Genomic DNA, 26,129 nt, shown 5'->3' with positions numbered 1-26,129 from the left:
ATAGAATCGAGTTTTGGTCATATACTGATACTGGCATTTATAAGTAGCCACGTTGTATGGCTGTCGGCACATTAAGAGGGTATTTATAGAATAGAACATTAGAATGCAGTTATATCAGTGTGTGCACGCTGTGCACCGCGCACACACTGGAGAACTGCGCAAAATCAGCTGATCGCAACGTTCCTTTTGTCAGATAATCAAACGCTCCGCTGCTGCAGTTTGATTAAAAAAAAGGTGACGCAAAAAACCTCTGTGAAACTGGGTAGGCTACGTTTCATAAGATCCGATGTGACGTGTGGAGTGGAGCAATGAAGAACCATGTCCTGGTTCTCAACAGTAACTCTATAAAGAAGTTATGTTCACCCCTGCACATACATATATAAATGTATGCATGAAAGAGGCAGTGTTATGAGTTTGTCTCCTGTGAGATGGTCAAAACATAATGTTTTTTTTTAATTATTGGTTTATTAAAACGGATTATTTTTTATACATTTGAATAAATCCACCATTGATAAACAGGTTATTTCCGGGTACAAAGGGTCATGGAAAACGAAAGTATTCTGTGCCATAGGCTGTACATTATTGTCCAGGATGCATAACTAATTATTGCTCAAGAGCATAATTTATGTTGACTATTTTTAACGGCCTAAGGTATTTTTTGACTTATGGAAGGTGAGTTAGTTAAGTTTTTCGCATCTTTTCAAGTTAAAAAATTGAAATAGCCTATAAAACTCGAACGATGAAACAACTTAACAATAGTTCTAAGGGGTGCAATTACAGATTTGGTGGATGTATTATTTAAATCCTTTGTTAGTTCCATTGTGTTTTCTATTTATGTTTAGTGTTCATTTGTGTTGGCTTAATAAACACACCGTTGTTGACTGTTTGCACCTTGCAGTGGCCTTGCAGTAATGTCCAAAGGGGGCGCTGGCACTCCTTGCTCTGCGACTGCATGGGTATTTAATATTCACAGTTTATCCTTGGTTAACTTTAGTTATTATCTATTTATTACCGTTTGCATATGATGTGGTCCGCAAAAGGTATTATGGGGTTTTCATGAATTCAAAGTTGATTTTGTCATCACTTATCAGTTTGGTTTAGAAAATATGTTATTTGCTGAGATGAAATGCTGTTTAAAACAGCTATGTTTGCTAATCAGAGATCTTTCGGAGATGGAGTGGGCGTGGCAGTAATATGGTAATTGGCCATAAATGGTCAGGGAGCCGCCTTCTCCCAAATCCCTAATGAAGTCATCATAAGACACCCTATGGCTGTGTCCCAATTCCTAGGACGCATCCTTCGAAGGCTGCATTCGAAGGATGCGTCGACGCAGATTGCGTCACAGCGACGCGCCAAGTGCTGTCCCAATTCCAAGGGTCCTTCAAATGCGGCCTACGAATGCAGCCTTCTTTTCCCGGATTTGAAGGATGCATCGGCTGTATCCTTCACGGCTCAACATATCCCAAGATCCTTCACGGCCCAACGTATCCCTCCCAAGATTCATTGCGCACTCAATCAATGGAGATGGCGGAGAATGACGATTTAAGTTATGCATTTAAGACACTCCCCGTACTCAACGGCAGCCATCTTAGCTACGTAGCGGAAGAGGCGGAGCCAGGCTGAGCCAAAGTCGGCGCATTTTCCACATAGCCTGCATTGATAGTCATTTTGTAGGTTTTATAGTTTTTATAGCTGCTAGGCGTAAAGAGTTCACCGTTCAAAGCGGGATGTTTATTGCAGGGGAGGAGCCACGGCGGCAGTCGTGATCGTAATTTCCGGTTAGTGCACCACGGAGTACTCGATTTGTAACAGCACTCACATCTGAAAAAATAACGTAGTAGATAGTGCGGATAGTATACTTCCTTTAAGTATACTCATGGAAGTACGGGTATGGTCTCACGGAAATACGTGACACTGTCACGTTATTTAATCTATTGAAACGTGATCAGGGACACGTAGGCCTATTTTCTAAATTTTGTATTTCAATTGGAAGTAGGCTATTTGTCGTGTCACTAAGCATGACTTCCAAACTAAGGTTCTGTCCGGGAGCGTTCTCCCTAATCCCTTATGGAGCTCCGTACAGATATAATTGTCTTAGAACACTCCCATTCAGAATGCATTGGTTTACATTTCGTTCTGTGTAACACGCAAAAAGTCGGACTATCGTGCTCTGGAACACGCTTCAATAGATTAACGTTCGTGCGCAGGAGCACGCAATCGCGTGATACCGGGTTGCAACCACACACACACACACACACACACACACACACACACACACACACACACACACACACACACACACACAATCTCTTGCAGGCAGACTCAGAATCTTGAGCCCATTTATTAGGGAACAGGTGTTATCGGGATTCCATCACTGCATTCCCAGAATCCTGCATTGTGAAAGTCTTCCGTTTTTTTTTTTAATGTACAATGGCATTTTATTCTACATACAAAACAACCATAGTATTTTTCAGGAGTCCACGACCACCCTGCCCGTTTTGACACACAAAAGTAATTTGACACTTCTGGGATGAGCCAATGATTCATCTGTTTTGAAGGTTTTGTTGGAGACAAACAAAGAATCTTCAGGCAACAGATGTGACAGCTGTGACTGCTCTTTCTCTCCTTCGTCTGCTGGGTCCTCTGTGTTTGCCTACCTGCTACAGGTAGCCAGTGGGCGGGGCTGAGAGGCTTGTCAGCTGATGAGGTGCACCTGTGCAGGTCTGCCACGCAGGCTTTAGCCAGTCTCTCTCTTTCCACAGAGGCAGGTGGGCTTGGGTTCTGTTTAGGGTGGTTCCTTAAGGTTTTGGACCTTTGGATTGGTTCCATGTTTTGTTTTATGTTAACACTATTCAACATCCCCACAGCACACTTTCCACTGCCCATATACATAGGCTAGTCGAAAGAATTGTGTGTTTGGTCAGTAGTTCAGTTGGTTGGTCACATATGTTGGTTTGCTGTTCAGGTTTGGTTTGTTGCATTTTGTTTGGGTATTTCACATGGTAAAGATGGTTTGTTGTTCCCAGTATTTGTTTTGTCTGTCTGGGTAAGTTTCCTCCGTTCTGGCTCGGTCGGTCCTTGTGATTTTGGTACTGGTTTTCTGTCCAAACCATATAATCGCACATTTTCTAATCTTCCATACGCTACACTAATCCCTTTACAGATTTCATGATACTTACTTTATTCTAATAAATAACTTTATCCCTTATCATGTGTGGATCCCGATCTTTGCTCTGACCCGAGCCTCGTCTTAATGCAGCCAAGGAGATGGAAGAGCGTTATGAATAATTATTAGATAATTGTGTTGTACAATGAAAGACAGTAAAGATTCAATATGAATGGCAAAATAAGGATGGGATTTTATTTGAACAATAAAATATGTGTTGGGCAAATTATAGAAAGGCTGAGATTATAGATTTCATATTCAAAAGGCGAAGGGGTGAAAAAATGTAAGAAATATATTTAAGAAATATAGGCCTACTCAAAGCCCAAATCATTGATATCATACCCTATCCAATAATAAAGAAATTTGAATTTGAATGGTAACAATTCCGTTAAATCCTCGTCCTCGTTTTGAACGTCTCACTCATGGCAGATCAGTGTGTTCTTTCTGATTAGCTCTTAATTGAGATCACCTGTCACGCACCCCTTTATTAAAGGTGAACACAATGGGTTTGGTTTACTTTTCGCATCGGCCTGTGTCAATCGAGATTGAGTTCAGTGAGGGTTGAAAGTTTTCGATCTAGATTGCAGATCACTATTGTCACTTTATACAAACTGAAAGTATGCGTTGTTGCGTGTTTGTTTTTGTGGGCATTTGTCTGAACAGCCCAGACAAATATTGCTACCAACATGGCACTTCGAAACAGACCACCGCAGTGAGTAAAAGTTATTTTCCTTTAATTGTTGTTTTTGGGCTGTCTCCTCAGACACAAGCCATCAGTATCCCTGCTCTTTGCACCTTGACATGCATGTCGCCGCTTTATTTTAACCTAGCTTTGCTGATTTGTATCTTGTGATGTGTGTGTGTTTTTCTTAACAGGTGTTAGATGACTGACAAGATCTATGGGGGGGCCCCCTTTGGGCCCCCCCATACCAACTTAGTCTTCAAAGGAATCTAGTGCCATGGGACTCAATGTCTTCAAAACATCCTCGGAATACATGTGTATGAATGGTCCACCGAAGGGTTGATCTGGAAGCCACCACGGTCCACGCAGTAATCTGCTGCGTGGGCCGTAGTGGCTTCCAGAGCCATCTTTCGGTCTTGGTCAGGATTTGTTACAGTTGCCCTTCAATGTAGCAGGCTACGGGTTTCTGAAGAAGGCTGCTTTACGTAGCATTGGAGTACAAATATTGTGCAAAATGCTCATGTAATTGCACTAGCACTAGTAACCTGTAGATTAGCTTAGTTTAACGTCATTCCGTGCTGTCTCTGTCAAATGTGTGGCTTACTTTAAGTCCACAAGGCCCTCTGGTAAACCACGTTGGAACACCCCTGGACAAGGTGATTAGTCACTGGGTGTGTGCTAAAGTTTTGTTCGATTTTTCACTAGTTGGTTAAGGTTTGGTAGAATTGTTTGGATGCTAGCGACGTGATGGCGTATGTACAAGAGCCTACCGTGGCCAGGCCACAGTTGCGTTGGCCACGGCCAGATGGCCTAGTGTGAGTGCAACCTTGATTGTATTTGTATACTGTTTACCATTGGCCGTTTATGCAATTTGGCTTAATTCATCCGCAGTAAAGCTGCATTTGACTATTCCAGGGTCGTTTTGTACAGGCTTTCAATTGACCATGTTGACTAGTTTGTGGGAAGTTTTTTTTATTTTTTACCCTTGCTTACAATCCAACGGTTGTGACCACTTATGCAACTGGGCTGTGAACCTTGCAATTCTAGTTGCATATTTGTACACGCAAGCTTGTCCATTTCTATCGCCATCACTAACACTAGCTTCAGCATTTCCTTGTAGGCCATTAGCTGACTTGTGTATTGGAGCGATGATTTGGGTATTTTAAGATGCTTTAAAACCTAAAATAAAGCAAAATGCGTGTCTGGTGTGCAAGAGCCAATTTGTTGGCTTGCAGTAGTCGAGGAGTTGCCGTAGGTCGTAAGCCATCTGGAGGTTGTGGCAATGGAGGCTTGTGGTAGATCTGCCATCCAAGAAAGGTTAATTCTTCTGAAGCATGATTAATAGTTTAGTAAATTGAATCTATTCATATAGAACTATAAAATCCAAGACTGTAGCCAGTAACTTGGATCGCAATATGTGGAAAGTATTAGTCTTCATTTGTAACAACAGAATAATTAACATGACTAACTGGGTTTCTTCCATTTTCTAACTAGGGGGACTTTACTGGTGAGTCTACTGGATTAATCAGTAGCTGTACTTTGCCCAACAGATTTGATGGCATGACTACAGGGTGACAAAGACAATTATTCCCTGCCTATCAAAAGAGACTTCTAAAACGTATCTGCAAGAACAGTTCCTATACCTTTTTGTATAATTTGGTCATGCTGCAAATTTACTTTTTGTAGTTGCTCCATATTTAGTTCTTTGACAGCCTCACCTGCTAGAAAAGTCTATTCAAATCGTCTAAATATAATGAACTCAATTAATAGCCATGAAATGTTGTCACTCGTACTAATGGCAAATACCCTCTTTCAATTGGTGGTTCAACACTGATGTCTCTCTAGGCTTGAGGGAGAGCTCGCATGTAAATTACATGAATGTCCTGGAGCAATTGGGAATACACTTTTATTTAGTCTACCTGACCAGGGACATCTTTGAGCTATAGGTCACCTAACCCAAACTTTTCACTCTTGTTAGGTTGTCCTTTTCTCTTGTTTTAACCCGAAAGGGCTGAAATATCAACATTTCAGGTATTCTGTTTGGATAATGTGCAAAACTTGTGGCTTCACTAATAAAAAAAATGTGTGTTTAATGTGGTTAAACTATTTAAAGACTTGTATGCAAAATATTTCTGCTCAATTTGTGGTCAATGAAACTCAGAAATTTTTTAATTTGATAAAACACAACTATGGGTTAAAGGTATTTGCTTTGGGCATCTTTTGATATTTTTAGAATCTAGCTCCATTGCCGTTAGAAATGGTGTCTCCCAGCGCTGCAAAGTGCTTCCACAAATTTAAAAAAGAATGGGCAGAAAAGGAACTGCCAACTAAATCTATTTAACATGGGTAGAAAGTTTCCATGGAAGCTCTTGGCTGCTGGTTCCCAACACAGCTCCACTGTTAGCCTGTGACCTTGCGTTTAACTTTTTTCGACTTTTGGTGACTTTCACAAAAGAGAAATGAACTGGTTAATACAATAAACAAGACATTTCATGGTACCATTTTGAACTGTTTGTGGATATTGCATTAAATCCATATGCTTAACTTTCAATAATGCATGTCAACGAAACAATGTAATGAAATAAATAGTTCAAGCAATTTGTGGGACTTGGCTGCTTTGACATTATTCATTTTGGGGGTTATTTCAGTCTCTCCAACCTGCAGGTCGTGCAAAGAATCATGTGAATGGGAATATTCTATAAATGTCTTGATATCATCTTTCGTCTCAACACTTCTGCTGCAGCCGCTGTTGAAGCGTATGAGTCCTTTGAGACCCCCTTTGATAAAAGGGGTTCTCAAATGTTGACCCTCAGTCACCTATTGCATCACTTCCTTCAGGGCTTCGGCCTCCTAATTGATCATTATAGTATAATTTAATGCCCTCTTTCATATATATGATACCTCCACCACTGGGACGTGGCAACAATTCTCCAAATCCATATGGGGGGGGGATGCTTGTGGACAGGGGTGTACTCGACATAAATAGGAAGCAAACTCATCTCTCAAATGAGTAATGACATCTCACAAATATTTATTTAATAAATTGTTTCAATTTTTAATAATCCAAAATCCAATGGCAAAACCCGTTGGCTTTTTGTCGAGGGAATCCAGGGCGACGCTCACTTCCGGGTTGGCCAACATACGTCATCCCTCCACCACTCTACTGTAAAAACACATGTTCAAATTGAATGAGAATAATAATAATTCTGCCATAGTATTTATTTAAGGGGGGGGGGGGGGGGGGGATACAAGTCTTTTGGCCATTTGTAGTGTTGATCAGCAGAGAAATAATTTGTCCGCAAAGACGGTGACGTCGCTTAGCAACGGTAGACGCTGGGGTAGACAAGTCACCGGACTACTAATTTTATTATGTCCATGATTTAAATGTAAGTATTTGGTTTCTAGTCACTCGAGTATTTAACGATACAAATGTTAAAAAAAACAAGGGCCCTTAAAACTTTTTTCATTGAAGTAATAGGCAATATAAGTAAGGTAACGTTACAGTTAGTGACGCTGTAACGTTAACTAAGAACACCCGTTAAGCCCTATAGTTTAAAATTTAAGAGGTTAAAATGGTTATATTTACCGAAATTGTGGCGATTATATAGATAATTTGCTATTCTGTAACGTTAGTTAAATGGACCAACGCGAACACAGGTTGTGGACCCTGGTTTTCAGACCGTAACGTTACACACGTTGGGATTGATGACACAGTTAACTTGGTTATTTTGCTATTTAAGCTGCTTTTGTTTGGTAGTGTAAAGCAAAACTAATTCTAACATTTGGTTTTGGTTTAGGGAGCCAGCAGCATACTGCTCGATTTATTCTATTGAGGGGGGAGAACGATGAGCTGTTCACCGGGGTGAAATACTCAGCAAGTGTGGCTTGGGGGTAAAGAAACAATCGTTTATTTATATCGTAAGTTGGTTTATAAAAAATATTATAGGCCATTTATATATCTTCATTTGACCATCTTTTAAAGGTTAGTTAAATTAGCCCTCATTAAACAGCAGGACGGATACAACATCCCCAGAAATCGTTTACTACGATGTCCTATTTTGGGTTATTAAAGAAAGAAAGACAAAAAAAGTCACAGCTCGCATCAGTACTTGACAGCACTAGAAAAACGCACAAAGAAAAAGGGTGTTTTGACTTTTACTGGTTGTCTTATTATTATGGGCTTCATATAGGATGAGGGCTAATTTAAATGTAACCTTAACAAGATGGTCAAATATATATATTATATATGGCCTATTGTTAACATGGGCTATTAACATGATTGATAAATGTGTCTCTTGTTTTCTCTGATTAATAATGTCTCTGTGTTTAGGAAAATTCTGGAGAAAATAGGCCTGCGGGGGAAGGTGACTCCCCTGCAGGCAAAGAAAAACTTTTGCTGAAATTTGTTTTGATACTGCTGTATATTGTTGTTCACTGCCATGATTGATTTCCTCTGCCTTAGGATTGCAAGTATCCAGGGTCAGGAGAGGGGGTAGTTGGGAAACCCACTGCTGCCACTTGGCCCTGGTTTGTCCCCATGGATAAGGTATTGGATTGGGACAGAGGCATTCCACCAACCCCCCTGTCCTAGTTGCCTCAATCCCTGAGAACACACCAGGGCCAAGTACGGCAAGTACAGCAGTTGTGGATCAGGAGGTGGAGGACAAGGATCAGGAGGAGGAAAGACAGCGAGGGCCAAGGTCCAGAAAGAGGGACAGAGAGGAAGACATGTTCCAGAGTCGCTCACTATCTTCCGAAAAGGAATCAAGATTCACCTGTTCAGAGTCCACCTCGACTGCATAGCCACCCTCCCCCTTCTGGCAACCATTGTACACTGTGTTGATTTGTATTGTATTATAGTACTTAACTGTGTAGCAACTGCAGTAGCTGCTATCATGGCTGTAACACGGGGAATGGGTTAGCCTAGCGATTGTGGTACTTGCACTTGGTTCTATGAACATCCTTTCTGTACCGACAACGATATATTGATGCACTTCTTATGACAAATGTACTTATTGTAAGTAGCTTTGGATAAAAGCGTCTGCTAAATGTAAAATGTAAATGCTCCAGTTAATAAAAGAGGACATGAGGCTACAGAGGGAGGCAGAGGAGAGAAGAGCCCAGGAAAGCAGGGAAAGAATGGATAGGTTTTTCTAAATTTTGGAGCGTTTGGTGGACAAATAACTTATGTTCTGTTATATTTAACACATTGTTTATTATTATTTACATATTTATTGAAACTAACTTATTTAACTAACTATTTAACTAACTTTTTTGATTAACTATTTATTAAAACCCTTACTAACTTTTTTGTATTGACTAATGTATTCGTATATAACTTATAAAACATATATACAACAATAAAACTATTTACAACAAACATTCATGTGACTATTTACAACAATTATTATAAAACTACTATAGACAAAAACATAATGATCAATAATAATTTTTGTTGGTTTCTTTTTTTCGCGCTGTCCGGTTTAACTTCTGTTTACTAACCCTGCGTTCACACCAAAAGATGCATTTGCTGCCCGAACGCGTTGACGCCTGAGTTTTGCGGCGCGTCGAATCAAGTTTTGCGGCGCGCCAAAAGTTTTGCGGCGCGTCAAAAGTTTTGCGGCGCGTCAAAAGTTGAAATATTTCAACTCGAGCAGCATTTGACGCGTCGCAAAATACGTGAACGCGCCCTTCGCCCGTGCCCGGCAGCGGGCACGGGCATGCCGCAAATCAGATTTTGACGCGCCGCAAATCAAGTTTTGCTGCCCGTTTTCTCGGCAGCAAATGCTGCGGCAGCAAAGCAGCAACGCGTCTCTACATTCACTTTGAATGGGATCACGACGCGCGTCAACTTTTTGCATCTTTTGGTGTGAACGCAGGGTAACAGGTCAGTTCAGCTCTCAGGGTTGCTAGGTGACAGGAGCAGCGCGTGGTCACGCAAGTGAAAGGGCGGTTACGGTTTGTTACGTAAACCAGAAATGCTCCGTAGGCTAGACCGTCCCATTTCTTCGGCCTTCGGAGTGTCCTTCGCGGTCTACGAAGGCCGCATCCTTCGAAGGACGCGGTCTACGAAGGATGCGTCCTATGAATTGGGACACAGCCTAAGTGTCACTTCAGCATTGATGCTAATGACAGCAAGGCCAGATCTCGCCGCCTCAGCTGATAGAATACGTGACCTCGCAGGAAACGGGGAGGGTGTTAGGTGTCAGCGGGGGGTGCGCCGCTGTTCCCGGGGGGATCCTGGGTGGTTGCGTGGGCTACGGGGCGGTAGGTGATGCCATGAGTACTTCAGAGGCGGCCAAAAGGCCACCGCCGCCGTGTGGGGCAAAATTCATTTTCTAATTGTATTTTTCAAAAAGGGTTAATGGAGAGCCAAACCTCAACACCACCTGCTGGTCACTGTGTGTTATGTTAACTAGTTGAGTCTACTAGCCGTGCCCGGTAACGTGAATTTAGCAAACATGATACATTATTCGTTTTATGTCGGGCTGAACGATTAATCGATTTAGTCGTTCAGGGGGGGATTTGTTACTGGTACTGACTGGAGATCACTAAGAGTCGTATTTATTTTTCTTTTAAAATGCAATTCAATAATATATATATTTGGATGAAAGTGGATGATCTTGCACTGATGTTGGTGTTGATGGAAATCTGAAGGGTGAAGGGTGAATTCTAAGGGTGAAGTCTGAATTCTGACTTTAATCTCAGAATTCAGCAAGAAATACTTGTGGCCCGAATCCGCTTCCATAGAAATCGAATGCCAAGTCCTCAGTTAACATTATAAGCATGGAGGGAGAGGACATAACATTTGTGCTGGTCCTATGATAATGTTTCCATAATCAGCTATGCCGTTATCTGCAACATATCTTGAAAGAGAATATGGGTCCTTTGTCACGCCGTCCACTTCTGCCACCTAGCGGTGCTCAGCGTCACTTCACTGTTGCGTTACATCATCCATTCATCTCCCTCTGCCTACACACCTGCCGGCAATCTACTTCATCAGCACACAGTATATAAACCCGGGATCACCGAACAATCATCGCTAGATCGTTGTTAGACTTTACCCTTAGTGCTTTGTCACTAGTGTGTCTTCATGTTAAGATTATTAGTCATAGAGTTCTGTAGCTCAAGGGACCAACCGTCTCCCTGCGCTCAGTCTACCTACCAGCCTGTTGACAAACTACTACTCCTTAACCTGTCCTCCTGTTCACTGCCTTCACTTATTTGTTACTCTCAGTAAAGCCTGTTATTGTTTACAGTGTCCTTATCGCTACATTCAATAACATCCATGTTGATAGGAATGAACTTGTTGTTCCTCACTATTTTGGAGAAATAACATCTTATTTTGAGCAGATCCTAGCAGGTCATCATATGTATGTACGGTTTGGGCCTTATTATTGTCGACTTTTTTACACTTTTTTTTTGTGCATGTTTCTCCTCAGCAGTTCATCCAAGGCCTCTTGAATAAAGCCCATTGAACATCCGAATCACCCATCTTCGATTTCTTGTTGACGCCATTAAAGCTATGCTAATCATACAAAAATGAGATGAGATTTGGGTAATGCTCCATGCGTGCAAAGATGACTGGCACCGATAATAACTGAGAAGTTTCCACACTGAAGGGCTTTTAAATAGGCAAAGTCTGGGACTCATGCAACCAGACATACAAACGGGCGCTCCATGTGAGGCCTATATCATCTGGATTCCTGGACAAACTCAACTTCCTACCAGTTTAAATGCGTCATCAGAATCAGAGTGTTTATTGGGTGCAGAAATACAAGATATGAACAAAGCGTACGAAAACAAAGCGTGTAGTACCTAGGGGGTCCCGAGGTTATTCTTTGATCTTCTGGGCGGGGTTTCGCGGGGCCCCCTTTGGGTGCGGCCCCCCAAGTCGCCTATTGGAAGGGCCGCCCCTGGGCCTGCACTCAGGGGACTGTAAGCTGATGTACACAGCTCATAGGAAGTTGGTGAAGGGAAATTGCATTGCGATGCACCAAAATAACGCCCCAATTTCTGACGCTATCGTTCACACGACCCGGATATAATTTGAGGTAAGGTGAGGTAATGATGTTTTCTGTAGCAGAAAGCAGTAATGTCGGCTCGGGCTGGTCTGACTGTGCTGGGCTGAAAGACGACGTGAAATTACTTGTAGGGTACACCTTATCTTACAATCATGCTAAGTGACGCATATTGATTGATCACATTGTTACAGAGTTATCCAGCCACTCTATAGCAGCCACAAACATGAAAATCAGGCTGTAAAGGAAGCTAGGACCCCCCCCCCCCCACAACACACACACACGCACAGAAAAATAGAAGTGACTTTCTGCCCTGATTCTGTGATTCAATACAAAAAAATAAAAAAAACACCCAGGAGTTCCAGTCTCTCTCTCCTACCATAGGATTGATGGAGAAACCATTGAGTTTTCGACCGTTCCTTTAGACATGACATCCGACTCCTTCCTTCCTGCTCGACCACTAACTGCTATGGATCACACCCTCATGGGTACAGTGAGTGAGCGATAGGAAACAGACGAGGGGAAAACAATTTTTAAGCCTGATTAAACAAGTGTTTCTTGTGAAGGAAGTGACATGAATGATTAATCAGATATGTAATGGTTGAACAGGAGTTGTTTTAGAATATGAGGAAGTGAGCAGGATTGCATCTCAATATAAATGAGTATTATGGAGCTGTTACGTTTGTGCGTTATTATATCAACATTGATCTTCAGACACCATACAACAACTGCGTCAACAGATGAAGTAGATATCCGACCGCTAAACTAAATAAGGGCCTTGGTACAATCTTGTGACCTGGAAGGGTAAACACAATATAAGTTATTAATAAAGAATACTTAGAAGGGCAGGATGATCCTTACGTGTGTTTATTTTCCTAATTTATATAGTAATAATTTATGAAACGAAACAAATGACTTAAAGCAGAGAAACTGAGAGGCTTTGAACATGGAAAACACTCAAAGTGACGTGCAGTGATTTAAGATGTCATGAGTACCTAAATGGCCCCCCCATTGTCGAGGCCTCTGTTTACAGAGCCCACCCACTGTTAAGAGCTAAAGGAGGGATTTACCTTGCTCTTACGACACACGTGTTGCAAGAGATGGCAATTCGTCAGTTATCTGTGTAAACAAATCATGCAATTATATTATTACCGTTTGTGTGTGTGTGTGTATGCGTGTGTGTGTGTGTGTGTGTGTGTGTGTGTGTGTGGGGGGGGGGGGGGGGGGGGGGGGGGGGGATAGGACTAGTTTAGATATCTACCGCGTGGGCGTGTGTGCGGGCTTTACAAGCTTCCAGAGGCCTACCGTGTGTGTGTGTGTGTGTCAGTTTGTATATGACTAGTTTGACTCTAACTTTGTGTGCTGTCATAGGGCTCTGTGTGTGTGTGTGTGTGTGTGTGTGTGTGTGTGTGTGTGTGTGTGTGTGTGTGTGTGTGTGTGTGTGTGTGTGTGTGTGTGTGTGTGTGTGTGTGTGTGTGTGTGTGCTTGGAATTCCAGGCCTGGGCCAGAGTGTGGGAGTGCCGATGCTGACTACTAGTTCCATGCTCTGCGCTGCGACCCACCCACCGGTCCACAGCCAGAGAGCGTGCTCCAGCAGGCATGGCACACGACTGGAGGGGAAGGAGAGAGGGAGCACGAGAGGAGGGAAGGAAGACACCTTACATCCACCGCACTCCGTAAACTCTGTGTTTTCCGCCCAGGTGCCTTTCGGATTCGGTGAGTCTCGTTTTTTTTGTTGTCCGTTTTCGTTTTGCTTTGCTCGTTTGAATGGAGGGAATAATGAATTTTGGTTGAATGGGATGCAGGCAGGGTCTCCCAGTTGAACCGCCACAAATTTGGATCACCTGAAGTCACAGTGAGTCAACAACATGACTCTTTAGAATTTGTGACATCACAAAAGCATTCTGTTGTCACAGCGTACTTACAGGTACCGAGACCTTTGCTTGTTTTCTGTTATTGGTTTTGCTGGTGTATGGAGTCTATGTATGTAGGTTTGTTAAAATCAAGCGATATGTGAACAGTGGCTTTAGTGGCAGTGTGAGTCACTCTTTCAACACAAACACGCCTTTAAAACCAGGTCATGCTTTACCAAAAGTATCTTAACCAAGACTGTTAAACACAGAATGACCCGTCACTTGAACTCTTTTGGCAGTTCATGATTTTTGCATTTTAATGCTTTATTATAGAGTGAGATAGAAAGGAGGGGAGGACATGCAGCAAATGACCACAGGCAGGACTCGAACCCGGGTCGCTGCGTTTAGGACTGAGCCTATATGGTACGCGCTCTACCCGGTGAGCCACCGGGACGCCCCAGTACTCGGTCCCATTCAGCAGCAGAAATACTTCCTACATTGACCTTAGCCACTGATTGAGGTTATTATTACACAACCGGTTCAAATCAGTTTCAGGTCTGACACGGCAACTGTCAATGTGGTTGAACCGGCTCCTTGTAAACACAGTGCATGCGGTGGAATCACTTTCAAGCTCCTCTGAGCCTCAGGATGAGATGATGTTGTCGTTGTGGAAAACAAAGAAAACGTGGCAACTAGGACTCACTGGCAAGACGACAAAGATCAGGTAGAAGGAATGACATAAATAGACAAGGGAACAAACAGGGGACCACAATGAACTAATTAACTGTAAAACTGTAGTTTTTAGCAGACGCTTTTGACCAGAGTGTCTTACAATCATACACACATTGACATAGTGTCTGGGGTGTCAACCATGCAAGGTGACAGCCAGCTTGTCTGGAGCAGTCAGGGTTTGTGGGGTCTTGCTCAGGCACACCTCGACACTTCAAACTAGCGACCTTCCGGTTAGCACTTATCCTGCTCTACCTCCTGAGCTCCATCCGGTGCAGGTGGAGATAAATTTAGAGAAACAAGCGCGAGGCGAGAAAGGAGGACATATACCGGATAAAACACTAAACCCTTCAATGTGGTTCAAATGTAGAAGTCTGTTGATTCATCACAGCAAAAATATTTCAAAATCGACGTCCGTTTCTGGAAGTGTCCGCCCACATGGATGATGGCTGGTCTGTCAACACCCTAGTTACCTCCCTAGTTACCTCCTTGCTCGGAGGACTGAGTAACGGTTTGTGACCGGTGGATGAGGGGAGGCAAGATGATCTTGACAGGAATCTGTAGCCGTCACGGGCGAAAGGCTCTCGGTTTAAACCCGCAATGTCCACTAGACCCTTGCTCACCATTGCTCAGTAATAGAAAAGTAATGTGATTCACCTTGCTCACTCTAAGGTAGCTTTAGGGGGCGAAAAGTGTCTGATACATTTCTTAATAGTATATCTTGAGGTCAGTATACTGAAAGAGGTCGGTTAAACCACATAGACGGTTCTTTTCGGCACCCTCTCTCTCCAGAAGATGTAAACTGTCTCGCCATTTGTCTGTTGAGATTGTATTTTATTGAGTTTCTTCTGGAGGTGGAGAGTCAAGCTTTTGGTAAATCAGGACTTGGTTTCCAAGATCTGTTAAGTGACTCACGCCTCCACTAGAACACAGTGTCCACAGAAACTAGAATGTGAAAATAAGACAAGGCATCCACCAGCAGTAATAATAAAGATATACAAGTGAAGGTAGAGTTGGAATTGTTTTCCTGAGCGGCAAAGTTAACGCAGGGCACTTTTTGTGATGACACAAAACAAGGACACAAGTTGCAAACCTACTGTTATTTAAGAGGCCGTTTCAGCTTTATTTTGGATCGATTTTGGAAATGTCTTAAAAGCAGAGAGGGTTGAAGAGGTATGTGCTTGCAAACATCCCCATTGGCAGTTAGCCATAAAACTAATTCACACACCTGATAGCAGTCACCAGATATCACAATAGAAGTTGTAAAATGAATACCACAACAGTTTGAATATTTGAATTACTGCTTACTTATATTGCCAGCAGGACACAAGCAGATGTATGCAGATGCATACATACATATTCACATTTTATTTCAGAAATTGATTCATTGAAACATCTGGATTTCTTTCTTCACTTGATCTCACTGATTTCATCGCATTGTCGGTGTAATTCAAATCACAGTTCACCTTAGAGACATTGTGTTGTTGACGCTTACGTGTGTGGGTGTGCGGTCGTGTGTGCGTGTGTGTGTGTGTGTGTGTGTGCGTGTGCGTGTGCGTGTGTGTGTGTGTGGGTGTTTTTGGGTGTGTGGGTGTGTGCGCGAGCACGCACAGAGTTTCAATGAAACAGGTTCTGTCAGGGCATGCGAGAGAGGGAGGGAGACACCCAGATGTAATAGAGAGAGAGTTGAATGGTCATGCAGTACATGGGTGTGTACGGCAGTGCTCGAACCTGATGCGGCGTACTTGGGTTTGTGTGAGCAAAATTGACAAGATATGTTTTAGCTACAGGCTAGGACATGCCCTGGACTGAACAATTCCTGATAATAACATGTTCATGTAATAACTGGCAACACTGTACGGAACAATTATTTTCACAATCAAGTGAGCTTAAACCAAACAAAATCACTCATGCACGCACGCATACACACACACACACAGGACCCTAACCCTAACCCACACACACAGACGCACACACCCGCACGCACACACACACACACGCACGCGCGCGGGCAATTGTCCCGAGTAAATACACTCTGTCAATGGTAGACTTTAGTTTTTTAAAAAGTTTCTCATCATTCAAGCCCCGTCTCGTCTCCAGGAATGTACGCAAAGACTCACAACTGTCTGTCGCACACTCAGCAGAACACACACCCGGGGCCCATGGCCTTCTCCACCCCGGTAGGACCTACCTACGCTCTTGGGGGGGGAACAGGGGGGGGGGACTGAAATGAGTCACTGATCGACTTGTTTCTCTTTGACTGAACCCTGAAGGCGGACATTTTTGCAGTGATCCGAACCTGATTCCCTGAGTTCTGAGTCATCTGACATTTGAGTCATCGTAAAAGTGTCAAACGCACGCCCTCAGACTTGATTAATCGCTTTTCGATAATTTTTCTGCGTCGGGACGTCGCTTACCCGTAGCGCTCCTAACGATCGGCGTCTCCCCCTCCTGCAGTGCCACGATGCTGACCCCTCCCGGCAACCTCACCACCGCCCTCATCTCCCATCCCATGCTCCTGGGTAACCTCTCCCACGCCGGCCCCGCCCCCTCCAACGGCACGCAGAACATCGTGGGCAACGGCGTCGCCACCGCCATCGGCGCCATCATCCTCACCCTGGTCTTCCTCCTGGGCGTGCCGGGCAACCTCTTCATCATCTGGAGCATCCTGGCGCGCGCCCGCAAGCAGTCGGTCACCACGCTGCTCATCCTCAACCTGGCGTACGCCGACGGCTCGCTGATGGCGCTCACTCCCTTCTTCATCGTGTACCTGGTGCAGCGCACCTGGGTCTTCGGCAACGCCCTGTGCAAGATCCTCTTCTACCTGTGCCTGGCCAACATGTACGCCTCCATCCTGCTCATCACCCTGATGAGCCTGCATCGCGTGGTGGCCATCGTGTGGCCGCAGCGCGTCCGGGCGTCCGTCGGCCGCCGGGTGGCGCTCTGGGCGCTGGTTGGCGTGTGGGTGCTCGTGATGGTGGCGTCCGTGCCCGCCGTGGTGTTCCGGAAGCTGAAGTTGTACGACGCGGGCATGCTGACGGGGAAGGGCCGCATGGTGTGTGACTCCTTCCACCAACGCCAGAGCGAGGTGAGCGAGAGAGGAGAGGTGTGGGGGGGTCAGAGATGGGATAACAGCTAATTAGCAATTATTCGCCGAAGGCCAAATGAATAGTGGGGAATAGCTATTGTACACTCCAAAACTAAACAACACAACACTTTTTTCCGGGGATTTATTTGTTTTAATTAGCGGTTTATCTGTTTTTATTAGCGTATATCCCGAGTTTGAGATCTCAATCATGGGATGTTGCCCAATATCCCGAGATAGTGAACCAATGAAATTGCTCCATCTTAAGAAGTTCACGTGTTGCATAATAATACATTATGTTATATAGTAGGGCTGAACGATTTGGGGAAATAATCGAATTGCGATTATTTCGACCAATATTTCGAACGCAATTTAGTATGCAATTTCTTTTTTTAAAGTTCCTTGCGTTCTGTATTATTCACTAAACAAGCAATAAATCATTCTATAGTATGAACAACACAACATTGGAAGTCCATTACATTCATATTTCTATGAATATAAAAATGTATATAAATAATATATATATAAATAATTGTAATGTTTTATTTGATATACTTACACATTATACAGAGCACCGCATGCGTCATGTTTCAATACAAACCAACGCCTGCGTCTCCCTCCCGGCCACCAGGTGGTGCTGCAGTACACCATGGAGCTAGTGCTGGGCTTCATCATCCCTTACCCCGTCATCGTGATCAGCTACGTCTGCATCCTGCGCCGCATCCGCCAGACCAAGTTCCGGCGGCGCGTGCGCAGCGAGAAGCTCATCCTGGCCATCGTGGTGACCTTCTGCGTCTTCTGGCTGCCCTACCACTTGGTCAACCTGGTGCAGGTGGGTGGGGGGGAGGTGTATCCGGGGGGGAGGTGTACCTGGGGGGTGCTCTGAGAGGGAGGTGGGGTGTGTGGGGGGGGGGGGGGGGGGGGGGGAGTCACGGTTTTCTTCATGAAAATGTATATTGGTGTCATAAATGTATGACCTGTTAGGCTCTTTGAGACTGCACCTGTGATTTAGGACTATAAAAATAACATTGAATTAAATTGAAGTGAATTTAATTGAGACTACAGGGGTCCACACTGACAACACTGCATGCATTAGAAGCTTTTATGAATCTTTAGGATGCACCACAATTATGCATGGCCGTCCCATGCGGGATGAATATGAATATTGAATATTAAAAATCTTTTTGACTAGACTTAACTCAACAGCCATATTGTTGTGGTGAATAACGCGTAGCTCAATGTATAATAGCTCTGTACATGTAAATCGTATCCAATACTTTATTAGAAATATTGGTAGTAATGATAACGAACCTCTCTGAAATGAGTCCTTGTGTTCTCCAGGTGGCCGCTGCCTTGTGTAAAGACGGCTCTGCGATGAAACAAAAGTGAGTCTCTTTTTGTCATTTGCACAAATGCACACTTTGACATCATCCAGGAATGCATCGCACTTATGTCAGTCAACCAATTGAAAACATTTTTCTATTATTGGTATTTGCTCCATGAGTGTGGGAATCATTTAGTTGATGTTTTATTAATTCTCCAAATCAATGTTGATGATCAAAATAATAGAAAAAATAAGTAAATAGTAATACCAATACCAACACCAATACCAATACAAACACAAATACCAATACCAATAGCAACACCAATACCAATACCAACACCAATACCAATACCAATACCAACACCAATACCAATACCACTACCAACACCAATACCAATACCAACACCAATACCAATACCACTACCAACACCAATACCAATACCAACACCAATACCAATACCACTACCAACAACAATACCAATACAAACACAAATACCAATACCAATACCAACACCAATACCACTACCAACACCAATAACGCAAACAATAATAATAGCTAGCAAGCTATAATAATAGTAATAATTATACCAATGACAAGAACAACCATTATTAAAAAAAATAATGAGAACCTAGTTGAACCACAACCCTAACATGAGCCCTCTGTCTCGGGGAGCAGGCTGGACGCCATCTGGCAGCCAGCGCGCGCCATCACGTCGGCACTGGCCTTCATCAGCAGCTGCGCCAACCCGGTGCTCTACGTCTTCGCCGGCAAGTCCTTCATCCGGCGGGACGGCCTGGCCTTCATGGCCCGCCTCTTCGAGGGCACGGCCCTGGATTCTGGCGTGTCCCGCAAGAGCCGGCAGCACAGCCGGCAGGACAGCCGCGAGCGGGACGGCAAGGAGTCGGCCAACTGCCTAGGGCTGCAGGGCCGGGACGGGGACGGGGAGGACTCGTCCTACGCCGCCCACTCCAGCTCCAACCAGCTCTCCAACAGCGTCCACAAGAACGGGAAACCGGGCCAGAGCTAACCGAGGAGGAGGAGGAGGAGTAGGAAGAGGAGGTGGAGGAGGAGGAGGAAGAGGAGGAGGAGGAAGAGGAGGTGGAGGAGGAGGAGGAGTAGGAGAAGAAGGAGGAGGAGGCGGAGGAGGTGGAGGAGGAGGTGGAGAAGAAGGAGGAGGAGGAGGAGAAGGTGGAGAAGGAGGAGGAGGAGGAGGAGGAGGAGGAGGAGGAGAAGGAGGAGGAGGAGGAGGAGGAGGAGGCGGAGGAGGAGGAGGAGGAGGTGGAGAAGAAGAAGAAGACGAAGAGGAAGAAATTGAGTAAAGGTCCTAGTAGGGGGGATGGGAGGGGGGGATGGAGGGAGAGACGGAGGGTGGGAGGAGAGGGGGAGGAAGAGTGTGGTGCTCCGTGATCTGCCCGGCCCTAGTGACGGATGGACATTAGGGTGAGGGGGAGGCGGCTTCTTCTGTGATTGGCTGACGTGACGTTAACGGACAAATTGACGGATGGAGATGAAGCTGGGGGGTGGAGGTGGTGAGGTGGGGGGGGGGCACCCGGAGGGGGACCTCCCATGGCTTCAAGAGGTTTTTCTTCTTCTATCTCCACCTGATCACTTGCTGTGTACAGAAGACCCTCAGCTGACCAGCGTGTGCTCGTGTGTGTGTGTGTGTGTGTGTGTGTGTGTGTGTGTGTGTGTGTGTGTGTGTGTGTGTGTGTGTGTGTGTGTGTGTGTGTGTGTGTGTGTGTGTGTGTGCGTGTGTTCTCTAAAAGGTGAATGACCCATTGGGGGTTGGCTGAAGAGATACACTACTCAACTCATTTTGAGAGTTTTATGAATTTGGTTGGCACTTTTCTGTTTGTGTGCGTGCGTGCGTGCGTGCGTGTGTGTGTGTGTGTGTTTACGCCAAGGAAACGATTAAGATCAATACTCACTCTTCGTGATTGAGTCACCTATTAACCGATTATTCACATTTCTTATCTACAGCCTTTTATTTGGTTGCGTGTCCAAAACAATTTTTTTTTAGCAAATATATATATATATATATATATATATATATATATATATATATATATATATGAGAAACATTTGTGTTTTTTATACTTGTACAGTAATGAAATTAAAACATTTCTAAAGTTTTTAATAAGTCTTATCTCCATTTTTAAGGCGTGACACTTTTGAGTTACTATTGAACACGGTGACTGTACAAATAACTACATTTTAAGGGTGTATCACCATTTCAAACAAGCTGCACGATGTGCCAGGACAAACTCTGAATTGGACAGAATCTGAATAATCCGAGTTGAAATCTCGGATAACATCTCAAATACAATGAAAGTGTAAAATAAACAAAAAACAGTCAAAGAAAATGCATGATCAAGGGAAGATACAGACAGCAATTGACCAAGCATAAATTCAATGAGACGATGAGTGTACATGATTCTTACAGGGAAACCTTCACATCGTGGGCAGTAACCACTAAGGAAGCCAAGATGAGGGGAGTGACCATCATGAAGAATTATTTATTGGCCAAGAGTGAAAAGACCAAGTTCAATTGCAATTGCTCATTGGTGAAGTGGACATGACGGTAAGGCTGTATGCAAGGCTGCAACACAGTTAAAGGAATTAACGCAACCAAGAAGTCAGTCGATTGGCCTCAGTATCAGACTTTGTGGCTCCAGTGGAAACGAGATTATCTTATCACCTTTCAATAAGAGAGAGGTAGTCTCTCTAGGTCCAAGGAGAATGTGTATTGATACCTTTTTTAATTGACTAGTAATTTTTGCATATGATTTTATATCATAGTTACGATTAATATTTCAACAACGCTGTGCTTTACGACATCCCCATAGAACACAAACACTCATCCGCGCCTACCGGGTTGTCCAATTGGACACCGCCAAAATAAGAACACAACAAAAGAGAAATAAGGGATTAGTAGCAATTGTTAGTTGAAGCCTTTTGTCCCATAGAGGACGAAGAGTAGTATTAGTAGGCCTAGTAGCAACTGTTAGTAAAGTAGCATCCGCTGAAATTGTGACACACCAACGTTATTTTGCAACTATACACGGGAGAACATGTTCTGTCTTTAAAAGACACCTCCTGTTGCAAGAGCTTATCCCCTTCTGGGGCCACAGGAAGAACGTAATAGATGTCTTAAGGCGTTGAATAGTCAAACCCAACAGCTCTTCTCTTATTGGACCAACCGACACAGAGAGCCGACAACGGAGACAATCACGCACGCTATGCCACTTCAAAGCATCTGCCACCACTAACTAGGCCAATCGTATCATGTCCTAGATGTGACTCATACTATGAGATATTCAACTATGGTGATTTCTTAGAATTGATGTGAAGAATGAAGTAAAAAGATTCTAAAATAGAAGTGCTGCCTTCGAAAGGGGCATCTTCCAAGTCACTTTCCCTAAGAGCAGAGCCAATAAGTAATAATTGTCAGCGTAATTATTTATTACACAGGACATTTATTACACATGTCCTGTGTAATAAATAAACACAGGACATGAAAGAGTCAAGAGATCATGATGAATGTGTTACCACTTTTCTATTGAAGCAACAGTTCTTGTTTTTTATTGTTTTGTTTTCTTCCTCAAAAGCGTGCAAGGGGAAGTGACATGACTTGTGGCAACCCCTTAAATCGTTGGACTTTGAGGCTGGTAGGACTATTGCTGCAGACAGTCTGAGAGTGGTAAGTGCTCACTGAACATCCGGAGTGCAACCGGGGGACGGTTTAACGCTGTGGAGCTAGCTACTCGGCGGTGATTCACCGGTAAAAGGTAGGCTGAGAATGATTATAATGGATGTTGCTGAAGGTCTTTGTTTTAAAATGAGGGTTATTTTGAGAGTCGTCAGAGCATTGCTTTAGTTTGGCTCATTCTGGCTTAGATAGACTCAATCAAATAAAATTAGGATTGGAAGAAATATAACACATTCACACTCAAAGTGAAAAAGCTGTGACATGATATGTAAGCCTATTATTTTTTGTCGTATTCCTAAATAGTCCCCTCTAATTTAAAATCCCAAACATTCAATTACAGTTATTTCTAAGGAAGTGTTCTCCCTTACGACATAAATAATTATACAGCCTTATTATTCAATATAAGGTTTTGCTCATTTGTTATGCTCATTAAAGTAGATAATGACTATAAATAAATAATAAATAAATTGGGATATATGGGATACATAATATAGACATATATATATATATATATATATATATATATATATTATATCCATATAAGGACTTCCATGACCCATATGGCATGTGGTCCAGGAATACAGTATGCAGAGCATTGTTTCTCATGGGATCGCTCCCTCTGCAGGTTAAACAGATGCGTAACCTGAGGGTGTCCTATGATACAAACCAATGCTACTGTATGCATTAGGGGTGTAACGGTACAAAAAAGTCACGGTTCGGTACGTTTTTTTTTCCACAGCAACGGTGATAGTAACACCTGGATGGTGCCTTTTCAAATGCGTGTGCATGTTAAAGTGCTGTACGTGGACACGGAGAGCCCTCTCCGTAGCCTGAGAGCCTGTTGGAGACCCTCTCCGTAGCTTACGTGCGCATCCAATATTTTTTAACTATCAGTCGACGCCATGGACCTTATTGTTCAACGCAAAGGAGATGGCAAGGGCTGTGATTGGTCCTCTAACAAAATCATTTCCAGAATCACTTCTCCGGTTTGACTTTGCACCTTAATTACTTTGTACATTGTTTACTTTGCACCTTAAGGACAAAAATAAAACACCAAATAAGATTTGAAAAGATTGGAAGTTTATTCACAACACTGCTTAAATGGTTTGTAGTCAACCTTTAAGATCGATTGGGCGGCGAATTGCATTGCGTATCCGACATCCCGACGGAGAGCTACTGAGGGGTCTCCGTAGTTACGGAGTCGGATTACGGAGTCGGAGTAGTATACTTTGGCTAAACGGTCTGGGGGGAACTCCGACATCAAGTTTTAAATTCTGCATCGCAAAACAAGCCTTTACATTCGCCATATTAACGCTATGTACGCCACATTTACGCACCGCGGCCCACCTCTATAAGCGCTCCGGGGGGCCTGTACCGTGACGGTTCGGTAACATCGAACGGCCCGAAAAAATCAACACCGGTGTTCGGAAAGGGAGGTTTGTCTGGCAGGTTTGTCTTGGTTCCACGTTATCTTCAACTATGACTGTGTAGACAAACTATGTTCTTGACCTCTGGGTCATCTTGAGGCTTTCCTTCCTTTGCACATGTTTTTTGGGCCAATCATGTTCGCCTTGCAGCAGGAATTTCGGTCCTTTAATCCATGTTCCTTCTTGCATCAATGTTTTGGCTTTCAGGCCCCTGCTATCTTGATCTGCAGGGTTTTCTGCTGTGCCGACGTAGTTCCACTGAGACGGCTTGGTGGCTTCGCGAATCAGTGTAACTCTGTTTGCAACGAAAGTTTTGAATCGAGCTGTTTCACTGTCGATATACCTGAGTACGGTAGTGCTGTCTGTCCAAAAGGTAGACGGTTAAAGTGGAGGTTGAAGCTCTTGCCGTAACATCTTGTCCATCTTCACCGCCACGACTGCCGCAGTCAGTTCAAGCCGGGGTATTGTGACCTGCTCGAGCGGAGCCACTCTTGATTTCCCCAAGGAAAAGTGTTAGGGTTAGGGTTAGGGTTAGGGTTAGGGTTGACATCTTTAACCTTATGTACATTTTGAGTATCGCTCATCATTTTCTCCAATTAATTTATATTACTTCTCTGTCAACCTACGTGTCCGTCCTGGATCCGTTGTATCCTCAAAATATCTAAGCCCCTTTTCCTTTTCATCAGTCATCTTAATATTGCAGAGTTAGGCTTTAGTTGAATGCAATGGTTTAAAAGCACTTATCCTTCAACTCCCTTTTCTTCATAAGAACAATGGGAATACAACTTCTTAAATGAAGCCCAAATAATCAACATTGACTGTCTGGCTTAAAATACGAGCTGACACGGAGAATCAACAACTTTGCATTTCCTTTTTTATTTTTTTATGCAATCCACTTTTAATTTTGGCACGCGGGCTTCGACTATCTCCCTGCATCGGTGTGACGTCCTCTTGTGGGAATGCACGAGGATAATATCAACAGATCACGTTACCTTTCTTTGGAGAACATTTCAAAGGATTAACCGTTTCTTGAATAAGCTTCTTCAGGTGAGCTCTCTTGGCTTTTCTCCCGTACTCCCGATCTCCCGGGCGGACAGCTGCGCTCTCCCCACTCCCCACACAAGGGCACGAGCTTATTGATCCGTTAAAGGCATATTGTACGATTTTCAGTGATATGCACTTTTTAATATGTTGTTGAAATTGGTTTTTACATCCTGACAGCAATAAATAACTTATGGGCAATGAAAAAGAAGCGAAAAAAACACGAAAAAATTCTGTATCTGCTATAAACCTGTTAAAATGCTTACCAATCGGAGACATTGTACCCGAATATAAAGAACCAATCACAAGCCTGCGCGTTCTCTCCCCTCTGTGTACGAGCCTGAGCCGGCCTGAGCGCGTTCACGGAGGGCAAAGAAAGCGTTGTTGTCATAGTAGTTCATGACAGTGGACTAGACCTAGTGAGCCTACAACGTTAACACGATGGAAGAAAAAAAACAGAAGTTACCACTGCCACCGTTACTTGCCCCGGTTCATCCTTTTAAAAAGGCAAGAAAAAGAAAGACAGAAAATGAAAAGGCAGCAAAAAAAAAAAGTAAGAGAATGCTCGAGGAAAAACGAGAATAAATATTGGATTCGCTTTTCAGCGATGGCGACAGCTGAGGGAGTTGAATGGCCTGAAAAGTGACGCAATGGTTGCCGTTGAAGTAAGCCGTAAGCAGCATTAGCGCTCGTGCACGGCTCTGTGTCGAGGGGTTGGGGCAGTCGTGAAGGGTGGGGGAGGAGTTAAACGGAACTCCGAAGAGAGCCTAATTTCAAATCATGCTAGCTCTCTCACATCGTACAGTATAGCTTTAAGCAAGTTTTAGTGGCACTCCGTCTCACTCCTACTCGTCCTCTGTACCACTTGTTGGAGTCAGCTAACAGCGTTTGCAACGTGGGCGAAAATACAAGACAATGTTCCTTCGTTTTTCTATGTTTACTTAAAAGTCTTCAAACAAAATACACGTCTTCAACGATACAAACTACGGTCTTACCCAAGGTCAAATAACTGTGTAGCTTCAATCAATGTCAGACTCCAAACGGAACCATCGTTACCAATAACTATACAGTGACGTTGTTACGTAAACATC

General features: G+C 43.7%; 2 protein-coding genes across 2 annotated transcripts in view; both read left to right on the top strand.

Annotated features, from left to right (window-relative positions):
- The first annotated feature begins 13,173 nt into the window (after positions 1–13,173).
- Positions 13,174–19,926, top strand: LOC115529438 (leukotriene B4 receptor 1). Its single transcript, XM_030338176.1, has 5 exons — positions 13,174–13,585; positions 16,909–17,539; positions 18,168–18,368; positions 18,878–18,921; positions 19,537–19,926. Exons 2-5 carry the CDS (start codon positions 16,916–16,918, stop codon positions 19,886–19,888), a joined length of 1,221 nt encoding a protein of 406 aa, XP_030194036.1. The 5' UTR covers positions 13,174–13,585; positions 16,909–16,915; the 3' UTR covers positions 19,889–19,926.
- Positions 19,927–22,080: 2,154 nt separating this feature from the next.
- Positions 22,081–26,129, top strand: part of ltb4r (leukotriene B4 receptor) — a 9,697-nt gene continuing 5,648 nt past the window's right edge. The window contains exon 1 of the mRNA XM_030338173.1: positions 22,081–22,649. The gene's annotated coding sequence lies outside the window, so the exon portion shown is untranslated. The remainder of the gene's footprint in view (positions 22,650–26,129) is intronic.

The sequence above is a fragment of the Gadus morhua genome, chromosome 17 (genome assembly GCF_902167405.1).
Source record: "Gadus morhua chromosome 17, gadMor3.0, whole genome shotgun sequence".
Classification (NCBI taxonomy): Eukaryota; Metazoa; Chordata; class Actinopteri; order Gadiformes; family Gadidae; genus Gadus; species Gadus morhua.
Note: the sequence above shows the minus strand (reverse complement) of the source record. Positions and strands in the feature narration are given on the sequence as shown.

Bases quoted from the DNA above. Each gene is read 5' to 3' on its own strand.
- LOC115529438 (XM_030338176.1), top strand. From the start codon at position 16,916: ATGCTGACCCCTCCCGGCAACCTCACCACCGCCCTCATCTCCCATCCC. The intron at 17,540-18,167 runs GTGAGCGAGAGA...CCCGGCCACCAG, and splicing joins TCCACCAACGCCAGAGCGAG to GTGGTGCTGCAGTACACCAT. The intron at 18,369-18,877 runs GTGGGTGGGGGG...TGTGTTCTCCAG, and splicing joins ACTTGGTCAACCTGGTGCAG to GTGGCCGCTGCCTTGTGTAA.